Source organism: Macaca nemestrina, chromosome 12 (assembly GCF_043159975.1).
Source record: "Macaca nemestrina isolate mMacNem1 chromosome 12, mMacNem.hap1, whole genome shotgun sequence".
Classification (NCBI taxonomy): domain Eukaryota; kingdom Metazoa; phylum Chordata; class Mammalia; order Primates; family Cercopithecidae; genus Macaca; species Macaca nemestrina.
The window spans coordinates 68869007-68886972 of NC_092136.1; the positions used below are offsets into that span (position 1 = coordinate 68869007).

A 17966-nucleotide genomic window follows, 5' to 3' on the forward strand; every position below is an offset into this window, starting at 1 on the left:
TCTGATGCTTTGGCATCTCATATTCCTTTTGGAGAATCATAAATCCAGCTTCTGGAACTCAAGAGTTCTGTGATCTAGAATTGTCGGTTTCAGGTTGGGAACATCTGATTCCAGTGCAGAAGCTGTAGGGCAGCTGGTCATTAGAGTAGGATATGAAAGTTCCCTTTCTTATCTCTACCTTCCTGTGAGGTCCCTGGGGAGAAAATATATATGTGTGTATATATACACAAATATATATATATGTATATATACACATATATATAAAGGTATATATGTATGTATATATATAAAGGTATATACTGCATGTATACATACACACAATATCACACAGAAACACACGTCCCACATTTAAAAATATGGTTTTTATTTACTTTTTTGTTTTCTTGCTAGTTCCATCCAGAGAACTTTGTCCCTGTTTTCTGGAAAATTGTTTTATTTTATTGTAAAGACCTGGACCCCGAAATATGTCCTCGTTCCCCAGCTGGCCCAGGGTGACTGTGAGGATAGACTTGACATCACAATATCCCTTTTCTGAGGATTCATGCCCTTGGAGGGTGGGGTAGGAGGAGGGGTAACCCTAGGAGAAGTCATCACCACTTTGTCCACCATGGGTGAAGTATGAATCAGTAGCCATGCCAGGCCTCAGCTGGGCCACATCTGGAGAACTGGGGTGAGGGCACAACGTCGCAAAATACCTGGCCCTAGCCTGGTCACTCATCCCTTTTTGGGCAACAAGGAAACTATCCTGTGGCATGAGAACACAATACCTGAGACAAAGGCCAGCAGAAACATTTGCCTGCCCCTACCCTTTCTGCCCCAGCTTCCACCTGCACCCCATCTGCCCGCCCACTGAAGCGCATGTCGCATGCCATCTCTCGAACATCCAGGATGTCCCAGAGTGGATGTCCTTCAGGTCTTTCGGCAGATAAAAATATCTCTTCAAGTGCCACTCAAGTGATAGTGAAGACTGCAGGCAACCAGAAAGACTTTATGGTAGCTGATGACATCTCGGTGAGGCAGTTCAAGGAGATGCTATTGGCTCACTTCCAATGCCAAATGGACCAACTAGTGCTGGTCTTCATGGGCCGCCTTCTCAAAGACCATGACACACTGAGCCAGAGGGGCATCATGGATGGCCACACCATCTACCTGGTCATCATGTCCAAGCATGGCTCCAGATCTCTAGCCCATTCCTTCCAGGATCTGCCAACGAATGATCCCTGCCACTGGGACAGAAACACCAAAGGAAACAGCAGCGGGGTGCACCAACCAACTGGTGTGAATCAAGCTCCAGTAGAATTGGCCCACTTTGTGGGGCCTGATGCACCCAAAGTGCATACCCAGAACTTGGAAGTGAGCCATCCAGAGCACAAAGCACAGATGCTGGAGAATCCTAGCATCCAGCGGCTTCTGTCCAACATGGAGTTCATGCGGCAGTTCATCTCAGAACATTTAGACACTCAACAATTGATGCAGCAGAACCCAGAAGTTTCCCATCTTCTTGACAATTCTGAGATCCTATGGCAGACTCTGGAGCTGGCCAGGAACCTTGCTATGATCCAAGAGATAATGCAGATCCAGCAACCTTCACAAAACCTTGAGTATCCACTGAACCCACAGCTGTATCTGGACTTAGAGACAATGCCAGGTGGGAACAATGCCCTGGGTCAGAACTGTGCTGACATTAATGATCAAATGCTGAACAGTATGCAAGATCCTTTTGGAGGAAACCCTTTCACAGCTCTCCTGGCAGGACAAGTGCTGGAACAAGTCCAGTCTTCACCTCCACCTTCACCACCATCCCAGGAACGACAAGACCAGCTCCACAGCATCCTGCAACCTGAGTCATCTATAATAGCTCTGGTGGTTTATCTTCAAACACCTCAGCCAGTGACACCCCTAACAAGGTCAACCACACTTCCAAGGCCAACACTGCTATGATCTCCACCAAGGGCCAGAGCCATGTCTGTGCCACTCGGCCAGCCAGCTGGGATACCAGCCTTACCTAGCATAGAGCTTACCCAGCAGCTTCAAGAAGAATACAAGGATGCCACTGTTTCTCTAAGTAGCTCCAGACAGATATTAGAGGGTGATCTCCAGCTGTCAGATGAATAGACCAGCTCCCAGATCACAGGAGGCATGATGCAGTCGCTTATGAACACCCCCTACCTGGCAGCTCAGATTATGTTGTTCATGAGTATGCCTCAGCTGAGTGAACAGTGGAGGCAGCAGCTGCCCACATTCCTGCAGCAGACACAGATTTCTGATCTGCTTATTGCTTTAGCCAACCCTAAAGCATTCCTAGCAATATTGCAGATTGAGCAGGGCCTCCGGCTGCTGGCCACAGCGGCTCCAGTTCTTCTGCCTTGGGTTGCACCTTACCTATGGGGCTTGGGTTGGCTTTCTGCCCCCAGCTGCAGCTATCCTGACACAGTGCTCTGTTCCTGGAATGTTTCGGATATACCCGAGCCTAAGGGACCTGAGTGCTGCCACAAACCTGGAACAGTCCTGTAGAGGCTACAATCCCCAGATGGGGACCCTTCCCACCCTCTGCAAGCTCATGAGATTCGTTTTAGCAAACAGATGGAATCTCTCCAGGCCCTGGAAGCTGGGAACCACCATGCCAATCTACAGGCACTCATGGCTACTGAAGGGGACGCCAATGCTGCTACCCACAAGCTCAAGGGATCCCAGAGATTCTAACCACCACCATGCCTACTTCTTTGCTTGCCACCTGCCTGTTGACCCACCTGACCATCTCATATGCCTTTTCCACCTATCCTAATGCTTCCAGCCAAGAGAAGTCCTGGAATAAGAGTTATCAACCAGTGTGTCTTGTACTGAATAATAGATCACTGGCCATGGCTGGAACATCTGTCAACAAAATTTTCTACTTGCCCTGATCTGAGGTTTGGCTTTACTTCTTTTGCAAAAAAAAAAAAAAAAAAAAAAGAAAGAAAGAAAGAAAAAAATAACTGTGTGATATTTTTGTCTCACCTACTATACATACATTAACACATAAACCACATGCATGTATTAATATAGAGGTGACAATAATGTTTTTATCTCTAAAACATGAGCATTTTGAGTGTGGTATATGAAACTTGAGCACAGTATATGAAACTGATTATTTTGAGCATGTCACCTCAGACAGGTGTGTGTATGTACACAAGCTCACGTAGTAAAAAATTCACATATAGAGGTGTATAGAGTCCACATACAAGTACACACAGCCAGGTGCAAACATGGATGCAAATACCTAGAGACACATAAACAGACCCATATGTAGGGAAAACAATCATAACATGCTCAGACAGAAAGGGAAACATTTTACATAGATAGGCCTAGATATTTAGTCATAAAGACTATCTGAATTTCTCAAACCCAAATTGTTCAAGTCTGAAAGTGGAACAGAAATAATATGTGGGCCAGAATAGGGTGAATTCACATATCGACCAAGTCCGGATGAATAGTTATCGTCATTGGAGCCTCTTACTCATTGACATTACCACCATTATAAGACGGTGATGGGTTATCACTACTTTCTCGTTAGCACACAGAGATGCAGCTGCTGCCATCTTCACTGTATATCTCAGTCACCACAAATCCAGCCCGCCATGGGGCACAGCACCTTCCAAGAATATCATCTCCTTTGGTATATCTTATGTTTGTAGTTTACATTTTCCGTCGTTGCCCCACTTTTTTCTCTTTCTGCCTCACCTAGAGTATCCCAGCATGGCAGGATATGCAATTACTTGTGTTTTAATTATTCCATGATTAAATAATTTAATACACTCTTACCAGAATAATTCAGTGTTGTTTTAGGCATTGAAAAAATAGCAGTGAAAAAAATTAAAGATCCTTTATTTATTGACTTTACTGTCTTTTGTGGAGATACAAGTTATGTTAGGTGGTAAGTGCTATGAAGAAAAATGAATCAGAACAAGATATTCCACCTAGGGTGATCAGAGAAGGCCTCTCTGAAAAGGTGACATTTGAGCAGAAATCAGATGTAACTAGGAGAACTGAACATGCAATTCACAGGGAGAAGGATGATCCACGAGCTGTCTGAAAGTAAAAGCCCCAAGATAGCAGTATTCCTGCTGTGTTTTAAGAGTAACAAGAAGGTGATACAGCTGAAATGGATAAAAAGGAGTGGGGAATGGGAAGGAAGTCAGAGAGATTGTGAAAAGTTTTATAGGTCTAGTGAAAACTTTGGATTTTACTGTGAATGTAATAGTCACTGGTGAGTTTTGAGCAAATAAATCAAATCATTCGATTTATCAGTCTGACTTCACAATGGAGAATGCACTGTGGGAGAGAAAAACCAGGGAAGCAGAGAAACCAGTTAGGAGGCTTTTATAATAGAGAAGTTGAGAAACAGTGGTTTCTTGCACTGGGGTGGGAGCAGGGGAGGTGTTGAGAAGTAGATTCTGGACTCTAAAGAATCTCTGTGGACCCATCCACAGAGATTTGTGTGCTCAACAAACCCCTTCTGAGCCCCACCATGGCCATCAGTAAGAGTGAAGAACAGGCTTACAAACTTTCAAGTGTTTCTAGAAAGCTCACTGCCAAAGACCCCTGCTTCATGTCCACACCTACCAAAAAGAAGTCTCAAGAAATAAATTACAGTGAAAATGGATTTTTTGCCTCCCCATTTAATATGATTAAGCTTCATACCCTCTCTGCTACAGCTTGCATAAAAAGCTCAAGCTATCCAGGTCATCTTTTTTATTTTCATCACAATATGCTCTGAAAATTCCTTACTTGACTCATTTTTCTACTCATTACCAATTTTCCAAGTCTTTTCATCCTACCATTTAGAAGTCATAACTCAGCAATAGAAAAACCCACATATCTACAACCTTCTTTCTAAAGATGACTATACCTTTTTGCTATCATGGAGATCTGGATGTTCACTGAAGACACTGCTTCTCCAGCAGTGGCTACATCTTTGTTCCCCTTGAACTTGGAAGTGGATAGATGTCATTCTTGCACCACCTTGCTGCTTCTCAGCCCTAGTTTTCTGGCTCCAAGATTATTTCATGACCTATGAATATAATAATTGTAGCATAATACTTGCCTAGTTAACTCATTATGGTGATACTGAACTCTTCACCTAGTCTCTGTTTAGGCAAAGAAAAGCATACAACTGTGCTGACTAGTTTCATTTAAACTTATTATGAAAAGATTTAATTATTGTCTTAGCAATCCTAACTGCATTTTCCCAGTCCAGTAATTCTCACCAGAATCTGCACCAGGATCACCCAGAGGGTGTGTTAAAATACAGATTTCTGCGTGACATTCCAAGGGTGTCTGATTCAGTAGGTCTACAGTAGCATTGAAATCTCTCATTTCTAATAAGTTTCCAGGTGGTGCTAATGCTGTCAGTTTGGAGATCATACCTGGAAATCTACTATCCTAGTTAACTCACTAAATTATTGTTAGTCCAAACTGCATCATTTTGTAAACTTCCCACTGTTTTGCAGACCTTGGTCAAACTGAAACATTTCACAGCGGTTCAGGCTATGAGAAACATCCTGCCTAACCACCTGACCACAAGGAGGACAAAGGCCCAACTAAAGTAACATCCCTATCATATCTTGCTAGGCAAAGGTCCATTGAACACCACGATGATATCCTACAGAAACAAGGACCAAACCGCCTCATCCTGAGAACACCTTATCAATATCCTGCCAGGCAGCAAGCCATACTGCTCAGACCACTCACTCCCATACCTATAAACTATCCCAGCCTGTAAGAAGCGGTGGGCTCTGGCATTAGGCTGGTCCCACACTTCTCTAGGTTTTATGCTAGATATAAAGCCTGCATTTGCTGTGTTTGTGTGTCTTTCTTTAACCCTTGCCTTCTCTTCGAAACCTAACACTTATTCTTTCAGATGATCAATTCATATCTTGTTTTCTCTTCTCTAAATCTTAAAAGTTGTGTTTATTTCAACAAGAAAGACAATAATAATCAGAAGGGACTTCTACCTGTGTCTACCATGAAATCAATCAACTAGCTTACATCTGTCCCAATACACTCTGCCTCCCATGCATTCTGCTGTCATGAATAAACTGTTCATATCCCTAAATCAAGCTCTCCACATGGGCACTTGCTCCCAATCTCTCTAACTTATCTATTCAATAACTTAATAGTTTTCCCTTTCTCATGCATCAATTTTTTCTACTCATTGGATTGCTTCCATCAGAATATAAACATCACACACTATTCTTAAGACAAAAAATCTAAAAAGCCTTTAACCCCACATTCCCACATAGCTGTCATCCCCTTTCTTGCATTTATAATACCCTTACTAGATCTACTTTTTCCCAAACAATTTGCTTTTAAACACACTCTAATCAGGCTTCCTTCCTCTATTATCCTTCCAAAGTTTGTCTCATCATGGTCTCCCATTCTTTATTTTTTCAAATCCAGTGGCCAATTCTCAATCCTCATTCTCCTGACCTAGCAGCATCATTTGACATGGCTGGTCACTCTCTCCTTTTTGAAACTCTTCTTCCTTTGGCCTTTCTCTTTTCTCTTTTTTTCTACCTTATTGTTTTATTTTTTCTCAGTTTCCTTTGCCAAATTCTTCTGATCTTCCAGATTTCTAAATGTTATAGAGCCACAAAACTCAGATTTTAAAATCTCTATCATTTTGCCTGTATGCACTAACTAGCTAATCTAAACCAGTCCATGATGTTAAGCATCCTTTGAATGCTAATAAACTCTGGACTTATAATATTCAACTACCATTGTACATCTCCATTTGTATGTAAAATAGACATCTCAAATGTATGTAAAACTGTTTAACAACCTGCTGATTTAGAGAAAGTGCTTATTCCCAATCTTTATCTTAGTAAATATTCAGTCCTTTGAGTTCCTTTGGAGGATAACGATTTCTTTTAAAGTAAAAAAAAAAAAAAAAAAAAAAAAAAAAAAAAAAAATTATGTCATGCTTGACTCCTCCCTTATACCCCAAATCCCATCCATCAGCAAATCAATACTTTGAAAATACGTAAAGAATTCATGGTTAATGTTGAATAAGACAGAAAACTGGGACATAGGATACTAGGAAGAAGCCCCTGGACCAGGAAGTAGCTGAATGAGGGTCTGAATGGAGACAGAGAGGACTGAGAGATGTTTTATAATGTTCCAATCCCAGTCTGAGCCTCCACAGAAGTCTCCACAGGAAGGCACTTGAGGTGGAAGAAGGTAGAAGTGGTAAAAGATGGGACAGCAAGAGTTCCCAGGGATCCAGAGCTCGTTAGAGAAGTCTCAAGAACCTTCTGATTGAGGCTGTGACGTCAGCACTGAGGTCACAGAAGGGACCTGATAGTGCGGGTTCTGACCCAGAAGGCCACAGGGGTGGCTGTGTAGCAAGATGAGGGAGGTTTGGAGCCTTGCATAAAGAGAAGGACGGGACCACAGCTGACTGGTATGTACACCCCAGCCTGGGCCCTTCCTCCTACCTTTGTCCCTGTATTCATCAACTACAGACCTCTTTCCTAGGGCCCTGTATTTCCCTCCCCTGATTCCAACATGTCTCAATCCTGCAATCCTCCTAAAGCATCCTGCCCCAGAAACCTCATGGCCCCTTTCATGTAGACCCTGCAGCTTTCCCTATCCTGATATTCAAGCCCCTTTTCATGCTCACCTTTCCTATTTTTGCCATTGCCTGAAAGGATGATCTTTGTCTCCCATCCCCATGCCCCTAGCTGTGTCCCCACAGACCTGGGCCTCCTGCTGCCACCATGGCCAAAGGTGGAGAAGCCCTGCCACAGGGCAGCCCAGCACCAGTCCAGGATCCCCACCTCATCAAGGTGACAGTGAAGACGCCCAAAGACAAGGAGGATTTCTCAGTTACAGACTCATGCACCATCCAGCAGCTGAAGGAAGAGATATCTCAGCGCTTTAAGGCCCACCCTGATCAGCTTGTTCTAATCTTTGCTGGCAAAATCCTCAAGGATCCTGACTCACTGGCACAGTGTGGAGTGCGAGACGGCCTCACTGTCCACCTGGTCATCAAGATGCAGCGCCGTGCCATGGGCAGTGAGTGCCCAGCTGCCTCTGTCCCTACCCAGGGCCCAAGTCCTGGATCACTCCCTCAGCCAAGCTCCATTTACCCAGCAGATGGGCCCCCTGCCTTCAGCTTAGGTCTCCTCACAGGCCTCAATGGGCTGGGCTTGACCTATCGTGGCTTCCCTGACCAGCCAAGCTCACTAATGCGGCAGCATGTGTCTGTGCCTGAGTTTGTGGCTCAGCTCATTGATGACCCCTTCATCCAGGGTCTGCTGTCCAACACAGGCCTGGTACGCCAGCTGGTTCTTGACAACCCCCATATGCAGCAGCTAATCCAGCACAACCCTGAGATTGGGCATATTCTCAACAACCCTGAAATTATGCGGCAGACACTGGAGTTTTTACGTAACCCTGCCATGATGCAGGAGATGATACGTAGCCAGGACCGGGTGCTCAGTAACTTGGAGAGCATTCCCGGTGGCTACAATGTGCTTCGCACTATGTACACAGATATTATGGACCCGATGCTTAATGCAGTCCAGGAGCAGTTTGGTGGCAATCCCTTTGCCACTGCCACTACCGATAATGCCACCACCACCACAAGCCAACCTTCAAGGATGGAGAATTGTGACCCTCTCCCCAACCCCTGGACTTCTACACATGGAGGCTCAGGTAGCAGGCAACAAAGGCAGGATGGGGATCAGGATGCAGCTGACATCAGAAATAGGTTTCCAAACTTTCTGGGTATTATAGGACTCTATGACTATCTCCAGCAATTACACGAGAACCCCCAGTCCCTAGGAACTTATCTACAGGGGACAGCATCTGCCCTCAGCCAAAGCCAGGAACGACCACCACCAGTAAACAGAGTTCCCCCATTGTCACCCTCATCTCAGGAGCCTAGGTCAGGCCAGCCTCTCCCCAAGGAGTCAGTAGCAATCAAGGGAAGGTCCTCCTGCCCAGCTTTCCTGAGATACCCCACAGAGAATGGTACTGGAAAAGGTGGAGACCAAGATGGTGCAGGGAAAAGCCCTACTGGACATAGCACAAACTTGCCTGATCTTGTCTCGGGGCTGGGAGATTCTGCCAACAGGGTTCCATTTGTTCCCTTAACCTCTTCCCCCACGGCAGCCATTCCTGGAATCCCTGAGCCTCCCTGGCTGCCATCCCCACCTTATCCAAGATCTCTGAGGCCAGATGGCATGAATCCGGCTCCACAGTTACAGGATGAGATACAACCACAGCTGCCACTGCTGATGCACCTTCAGGCAGCCATGGCAAACCCCCGTGCCATGCAAGCCCTGCGGCAGATTGAGCAGGGTCTGCAGGTCCTAGCTACTGAAGCACCTCGCCTCCTACTCTGGTTCATGCCTTGCCTAGCAGGGATGGGTAGTGTGGCGGGAGGTATACAGTCTAGAGAAGATCCCCTTATGTCTGAGGATCCTCTCCCAAATCCACCTCCTGAGGTGTTCCCAGCACTGGACTCTGCAGAGCTGGGCTTCCATTCCCCTCCCTTTCTCCATATGCTGCAAGATTTAGTTAGTACAAATCCCCAGCAGCTGCAGCCTGAGGCTCACTTTCAGGTGCAGCTGGAGCAACTGCGGTCCATGGGCTTTCTAAATCGTGAAGCCAATCTTCAGGCCCTCATTGCTACGGGGGGCGATGTGGATGCTGCTGCGGAGAAGCTGAGACAGTCATAGGAGCCTTAGTCATTCACACCATACGTTTTCCTCTGTGCCTTTTTCCCATATCCTATTTCCCTAGCTCTCCCATTTTTGAATACAGCTGCATTATAAACAAAATTTACTATGATGCCCTTTACTGTGGAGGCAATGTTGTTCCAGAGTCAACGAGGAAGACGAATTGCCAAAACATAGTGGAGGCACTGTGTATGAGTCAACCACTTGTACCACTATACCATCGGGGGGCCCCGGTCTGAGCTCTGCTTATGCCTATCTTGAGATGCAATTACACCCAATTTCCAATGTGAACTCTTGCCTGAGTCTCATTCATGTGGGCTATGAGAAAAAAGGAAGGATACGGGAGAAGAGGTAGTGATAAGGGCTGTCTCTACATGGATGGAAGGACTTGGAGGGAAACTAAAAGATCTGAAGTTAGAAGATCTTCTTCACAGGTTTGAAGAACAGAGGAGGAAATGTTGTTGCAACCTTTTGAAGGTTGAGGCCTGCAACTTTCCCAGTGTTCTTTCAGCGGTTCTTCAGATTTTGTGTCCTGTAGTAGCTGCTACCAGGTGCTCTGGTTTTCCGAGCTCCCTACCACTAACCTGACTGAAAAGTGGGTACAGTTTCTTTCTTTAACTTCCCCTGAAGACTATCCCCCAAGTGGCTTTCACTTCCAGGATTTGATGCTGATCTCTGAGCAGATAGAGCAGCAAAGGAGTCAGGGTGACTTCTCAGATTCCTGAATCTCACCGACTTTATACAGTCCCTTGTAACTAGATTCAGAGAGTTATTTTTTTGCAACTTCAAGCTCAAAATTGAAGACCTGCTCTGTGTATAGCATTCTGCTAGCTATTGGGAATTCAATATGAGAAAAAGAGTTTTACTCACTGCCCTGCCTCTATGAATTTATGATCTTATAGCAAGAATTGTGCAAATTGTGACTATACAATTCACATTATATATAATTACAAACTATAATAAGTGGTGTAAAGAAAAAGATGAGGAGCTGTGAAATAGCATGAACAGGGTCTTGATCTAGTCTGGAGAGACAGGAAAGGCTTCTGTGAGTGTGTACTGCAAACTAGAATCCAAAAAGTGGTTAAGAATTAAGTAGGTAAAGCTCTGAAGGAGGAGGGAAGAGCTTTCCTGCAGAAGAGCTATTATGTACAAAGGCACCGACATAGGAGGTGCATAACACAGGGAAGATGCCCTTGGCATCTCAGACTAAATCCTTGTTTGCATTCAAGGATGCTTTGCATTACCCATGTACTTCTAGGGTAAAAGTGCTACAGTTCATAAATCAAGCCGGTAAATAATGCTTTCCAATCCATATGCACATAAATGTGTCAGGTAAACTCACTGTAGACAAATGCACATCCGCTTAAATACATCTTCACATGGGTACATTCTATGTACATATGTAAAAGCCTGTTAAATCAGTTTCGTCGTAAAATGGAAGTGTAAACATAAGAAACATTCACACTATATTCCTGTCAAGGAAGTAAAGAGGTCTTGATGGGGGCTATCTAAAAGTGGCTCTGGTGTGTGTTTAGATGTCAGAGACTCAGTACTGGGAGAGAGAGAACCTCTACTTGGAGCCCAGGATGTTTTGATCATCCTGTGTAACTTAGAGCTGCTAGCGCAAGGCTTAAAGGAGATAAAAGCAGCCTTTGGGAAAACATTTATTCTAGCGATTTAGGTTTCGATGTCTAGGTTGAGCACAAGGCTCTTGATATGATTTGGCTCTGTATCCCCACCCAGATCTCATCTTGTAGCTCCCATAATTCCCACATGTTGTGGGAGGGACCTGGTGTGAGATGATTGAATCATGGGGGCGGGTCTTTCCCTTGCTGTTCTGGTGATAGTGAATGGGTCTCACGAGATCTGACGGTTTTAAAAACCAGAGTTGCTGTGCACAAGCTCTCCTTTTGCCTGCTGCTATGCCGGGAAGATGGGACTTGCTTCTCCTGGCCGTGGTTGTGAGCACGCCTCCCCAGCCATGTGGAACTGTAAGTCCAGTAAACCTCTTTCTTTTATAAATTGCCCAGTCTCGGGTATGTCTTTATTAGCAGCGTGAAAACAGACTAATACAGCTTCAGTTTCCCCTCACTGCACTCCCCATTAGGGGATAGTTTTTGTCCAGATTAAAGAAACACCTATTGTTTATGGTGGTGCTAGGGGAAATGAAGAGGAAACTTTCGCCTCTCCATTTTCTTCAGTTGATAAGGCGAGTTCTCTGGGTCTGCCTCTGACTGGGGAAGATATACATTGAACCCCAAATTTCTATCCTTGGAAGTCCAGGTAGGTCTGAGGACAAAAACAACCTAATAGAAATGTTGCTGCATTTATCTGACTTCCATTTGAGCCAAAGAAAACCTGAGGGTCATATGAAGTTAAGCCCTGTTAGTTGGAAGGCCAGGTAGGTCTGAGGAAAAAACAAACAACCTAATGGGAAGAAATGTTACTTGGTTTTTTTTTTTTTTTTGAGAAGGAGTCTTGCTCTGTCGCCCAGGCTGGAACGCAGTGGCGCGATCTCTGCTCCCTGCAAGCTCCGCCGCCTCCCGGGTTCACGCCATTCTCCTGCCTCAGCCTCCCTAGAAGTTGGGACTACAGGCGCCCGCCACCACGCCCGGCTAATTTTTTTTGTATTTTTAGTAGAGACGACGTTTCACCATATTCGCCAGGATGGTCTCGATCTGATCTCGTGATCTGCCCCCTTCGGCCTCCCAAAGTGCTGGGATTACAGGCGTGAGCCACTGCGCCCAGCCGATGTTACTGTTTTTATCTGCCTTCCATCTGGGGTAAAGAAAGCCTGAGGCTCGTTTGAAGTAAAGCCCTGCTCATCAAAGAAGACAGCAGGTGAACCGGGTCTAAGAGTCTTAGCTAAGGAGAAGAGTGTTCATTTAGTGGATGATTCTCTTGCCATAACCTCTTAGAGCCCTTCACAATTGGCTGGGTGCTTGGACTCCTTGCTGTAGCTTCATCAGAGAGTAAACTCATCAGCCTCATGCCTGGCTCCAGGGTGGTGAACCCAGGAGGAGGAGGCTTCTGGGGCAGGGAGGGTCGCTGTCTTCTACCTAGCAGCTAAGGTAGGGCCTGGTACATGGAAAGTGTGCAATCAATGATTGAATGAGTGTTAAACAATGAGTGACTAAGTGAGCAAACAAATGAGAAAGTGATTTGGGACAGTGGGTGGATACAAATCAAATTAAAGATGTCACAGGACCAGAGCTTGTGCTTTGGAAAATAAAAGCTATGAGAATTTTAGGGGGAGGAGGTCCCTGCAGGCCGATGTTGCTGAAAGAGCAGGCCTCCTAGGACTTCCCATCTGCTGTCCCTATTCTTACTCTCTATCAGCCATCGCCCAAGATCAAATCTGGGTTGTGGAAGGACAGGCCAAGGGGTATACAGGTGGAGAAGAGAAGATAGTCATAGAGTTTTGGTCATGCTGGGCCTACTGCCTGGCCCTTTCCAAAGAAATTGTACTCTTTCTTCAGACCAAGAGATTTGCTAGAAAGCAGAAAAACAAACCATGGTAAAGTCTGCAGTACTGAGAACTGATTTGGGTAACAATTAGCCAGGAAAGTAGACAGCAGTTAAGGAGAAAGGTATCCAAACAATAAAAAGTGCTTTTAAGCATCAGTGTTATTTCCTTTTTTTTTTTTTTTTTTTTAAAAAAACCAGAACTAATATCTTCATCATAAACATATCCCCATATTTTTTCTATATGTTTTAGGATTTCATTACTTGTTTTTATTTAATATTAATAGCTAACACTTATTGAGGCTTTACTATATGTTAGGCTCTGTTCCAAGCTTTTTACATCTGATTCCACAGAATAGTCCTTTAGCACAGGTATTAGTAGTATCCCTATTTTATGGATGAGGGCAGCTGAGGCAAATGAAGAGGGGAAGTATATCCCTTAAAGCTATAAAGCACTTCATATTACAGCCAGGATTAGATAGTCTAATTCCAGAGCCTATACGCTTAATCACTGCAATAAATCAAGTTAATTTAATTTATGCTTCAATCCTTACCCCTAAAAAAGTAGAGCAGGGCAGAATTTGTGATATTGAAATTTTTACCCCCTGAGTCCTGTGAATGTCTACACTAGATTGAAATGTCGTCATTACCATAGCCTATATATGTGTAGATGTTTTTATTTGTTTCTTTGCTTTTTATTTCATCTAATACTACACTTCCTCAATTATTTTAACTTTGAAATATTGAATGACAAAAAGAATAATGCCTGGCATTGCAAAATATCATTGACTAATTTTGTCTGTTTTTCCAAGTACACTTTATAGCAGATGTCAAATTTCAGAAAAGGCCAAATGAGATTTTGATTGGCTTTCCATTATACTTATAAATTGGAGCAATGTTGAGAAATTTGCAATAGGCAGTCTTTCCTTTTAAAATAGGAAATGTTTCTGTTTTTTAAACTTTATTTCTTTGTAAAAAAAGAAAAAGTGTAGTTTCTTCAAATAAGTTTTACACATTTGGGTTTATTTACACGTGACATTTTCTGATTGTTATTTTGAATGACAATTTTTTCATTATATTTTCTGAGTGAATTAGGCTGTGATGAAACTGTGCTATTATTACTTCAGATTTTTTTTTTTTTTTTTATGAGACAGAGTCTCGCTCTGTCGCCCAGGCTGGAGTGCAGTGGCGCGATCTTGGTTCACTGCCTCCCAGGTTCATGCCATTCTCCTGCCTCAGCCTCCCGAGTAGCTGGGACTACAGGCGCCCACCACCACGCCCAGCTAATTTTTTGTGTTTTTAGTAGAGACGGGGTTTCACCGTGTTAGCCAGGATGGTCTTGATCTCCTGACCTTGTGATCCACCCGCCTCGGCCTCCCAAAGTGCTGGGATTACAGGTGTGAACCACTGCCCCCAGCCAGATCTTTTTTTAATAGATACTCATGCAATCAAGTGTATGCATCTTTGATAAATAGTTGCAAAGCCTCTACTCTTCTAATAATTTGTATGTATGTAAGTTGTACATAAGATAGGTAAAATAAGAATATAAAAAAACACTACCCAGACAGCACTACCAATACCAGGATGTTTGTCCTTTTATATATTTTAATACAACCATGATTGTACTGTACATAGTTTCATAACCTACCTTTTTAACTTGGTAATATATCATCAAGTTTTCCAAGTTATTAATTACCCTTTGACACTCACAGTTCAATAAATATTTCCTGAACATTACATGTAAGAAACGATGTTTGGTGCTAGGAATACAATGGTAAACAACATTATGTTTCCTACCCTAAGGAGTTTAAAATATAGTGGCAATGACAGATTTCAGTTAACTCTTACAGAGATCTTACAGAAAACGAGGCACTGTTCTATAGCCTTTGCAAACAGTTGTTTAATTCTTACAAAAACCCTGTAAAGTAGGCTCTATAATTAAACCTATTTTTACAGGTAAGTAAACTAAGGCATAAGAAGGTAAAATGTCTAGTCCAAGATTACATAGCAAGTGAATGGTTGAGCTGAAGTTGGAATTTGAACCAGTCTTTCTAGAGACCACACTCTTCACTCTTATCCTATATCATCTTCTATTACATAAATGATTATTGATTTATAATTATAACAAATTTCATGCAGGAAATAAGGTATTTTGCTAGTGTATATGGCAGGAGGAGGGATATATTTTTAGAAGGATAGTCAGAATCTCTCTGGAGGAAGTATTTATACAGAGACTTGAAGGGTAAGAGGAAGTTAGACATTCAAAGAGCTAGGGGAAAAATGTCTCATGCAAAGGAGAAAGGATAAAAGAGAATCCTGATTTTGACTAGAACTCAATACATTCATGGAAAAATTAAAGAAGGCCAGTGTGTCTGGAGTACAGAGAACGAGAGGGAGAGTGCTTCAAGGTGACGTGGGAAAGACAGGTGAGTGCAAGGTCATGAAAGTTTGTCACCCATGCAGAGACATTCATTCTCATCTTGCACAGGGAATGAATGAGAGGGTGACAAGTGGAGAAGCAGAGCCAATCTGAAGACCTCTGTAGTCATTCAAGTGAGAGATGGTATTGGCTTAGAATAGGGTTCTTGACATGTGTGTATGACAAGAAGTGGACAACTGAGAACATATTTTGGAGATAGAATTTACAAAGCTTTCTGATGAGATTAAATGTGCAAGATTAAAGAAAGGGAGAATTTACTCATAGGTGGGAACTGAACAATGAGAACACGTGGACATGGCGGAGAATGTCACACACCAGGCCTGTCGGGGGTTGGGGGGTCTGGGGTAGGGATAGCAGTAGGAGAAATACCTAATGTAAATGATGAATTGATGGGTGCAGCAAACCAATATGGAACATGTATACCTATGTAACAAACTTGCATGTTATGCATATGTACCGTAGAACTTAAAGTATAATAATAAAAAACAACAGGGAGAAATTAATAAGCAAAGGAGAAAATATCATATAATGGTAAATTCTATGCATATAATCAAAATATAGTGATAGGATAGTGAATTAGTGAGAAAGTGATGTGAATAACTAAAAGGGACAATCTTGTTATAAAGTCTTAGGGAACAGCTACTGTGGCAGCCTTAAGGGTAAGTTGGGCACTTGGTGTATTCTAGAAGGAGAAGGGAAGCCAGTGTGGTCAAGCTTCTTAGACAAGAGGAAAATTATCAGCAAGAGGAAGTCAAGGAAACAGGCAGGAGTCCAACTATGTGAGGCTTTACAGCTAGTCAAGGAATTTGGATTTTATCCTAAGTATAATAAGAAGGTAACTTTTGCTACTCCCATCAGGATTTTATTTGATATAGTTAAATAAGCTTTTAAGACTATCATACGCCACATTTAGCCCGAATCTACTCAAAGCACACAGAAAACAAAGCAAAAATCACCAGTAGGGCAGAATCAGGCATTCCTCATTTGGTGGGAGTTCTTATTGTAACCCAGGCATAGGTTAGTATAGCCACCCAGAAGTCATCTTCTCCCAGGTGTAAGCAGTCAAAATCTGTATCAGGCAAGTCAAAGAGATGCTGCAGGTTAAGCCCTCATGCCCCATAGTAGCTAATATGCTTTTCAGCCTTCCATACACCTGTGTTCTAGACTCTGCAAGAAACGCCTTATTATAATTTCCCCAGACTCAGGGCTGCCCAAAGCATGGAATCTCCAACAGGTATTTATGATTCATTACAACTTCTTCCCATTCAGAAAAGTTTGCCAATCAAGGGTCATTTCTATGACAGACAATGCTGCCTAGTGTCAACCTAAATAATAGCAGAGAGACAAGCTTGCCAAATAAATTAGTTTATTCAGGAATAAATAGGACTATAACCTGGGATATGCATGCTCTGACAGATCATAGGCATATTCAGGGAGGTGGAGGCAAGGGAAAACGTTCAAAGGCAAAAGGAACTATATGAAGGTTGTTTTGAAACAAAAGTTCATTGGTCATAGGGGCTTCCCACAGATGGTAACATGTGCACTGACCACAGCTAGGAGTGGGTCTTCATAGAAGTGACATGACTACAGGGTTGTGGTTTAGTAGAGCTACTTGCAAGGCCACAGTTAGGACTGCCTATTACTGGAAAGATGTTCTCATCGAAGTGGCTTAATTCCAAGGTGTGGTTTTGGCAGAGTCCCTTGTGACAGTTCTTGTTATCAGGCATATATACATAAGGATCCTCCTTTTATGAAGGTCCCAAACTAAATGGACTTTCTGGCTCCATTTAGTTTGATTTTGACATGAATGATTCCATTTTGGTAATGACAGTTTTCACACTAGCAATATAATTGGTATTTTACAGTTGTCTAGTTTTCGGGGAAACAGAGCCAGTAGTTTAACTGAAAGTCAGATTCTCATGCAACAGAGGAGTTTTGTTAACCCTTTTACTTACATACTTCAGAACACATGTGGCACTATGGTCTGAGATAGATACTAGTGAGCATAGTGATTTAGAACTGGCTCAAGTAGCTTTCAGTTGGGTTTACTACTGCAAGAGCAAAGAAGCAGGGCAAAAGATATGTGAAATTAAATACACAGAAGAGTAGGTGGACATAGGTCCTCATCACTTCCATAATTCTCACAAGGGTGCACATAATTTGGTCAATGCGTCCTTTGCAAAATGGTCTAGCAGGTCAAGGGGCCAAGAATGTGAGCTCACGGTCTCTTATACCACTAGGCTAGGCAGGGATCACATCAGCACTCCAGAGCCTATTTGCCAAAATAAAAGGCAATTCTTTGCAGAGTAGATTACATATTCCATGTTCTCATTACT

At 43.2% G+C, this 17966-nt stretch overlaps 2 protein-coding genes across 2 annotated transcripts; both read left to right on the top strand.

The window, feature by feature from the left end:
- Positions 1–779: 779 nt before the first annotated feature.
- LOC105468611 (ubiquilin like) lies at positions 780–6857 on the top strand. The gene is given in 3 exon segments (XM_011718810.3): positions 780–1822; positions 1825–1979; positions 1981–6857. Coding segments are annotated over 3 exon segments (1653 nt in total). The 5' UTR covers positions 780–858; the 3' UTR covers positions 2515–6857.
- A 462-nt stretch (positions 6858–7319) lies between these two features.
- Positions 7320–10016, top strand: LOC105468610 (ubiquilin 3). The gene is made up of 2 exons (XM_011718809.3): positions 7320–7441; positions 7722–10016. The coding sequence occupies exon 2, from the start codon at positions 7758–7760 to the stop codon at positions 9723–9725; it is 1968 nt and encodes a 655-aa protein (XP_011717111.1). The 5' UTR covers positions 7320–7441; positions 7722–7757; the 3' UTR covers positions 9726–10016.
- Positions 10017–17966: the final 7950 nt, after the last annotated feature.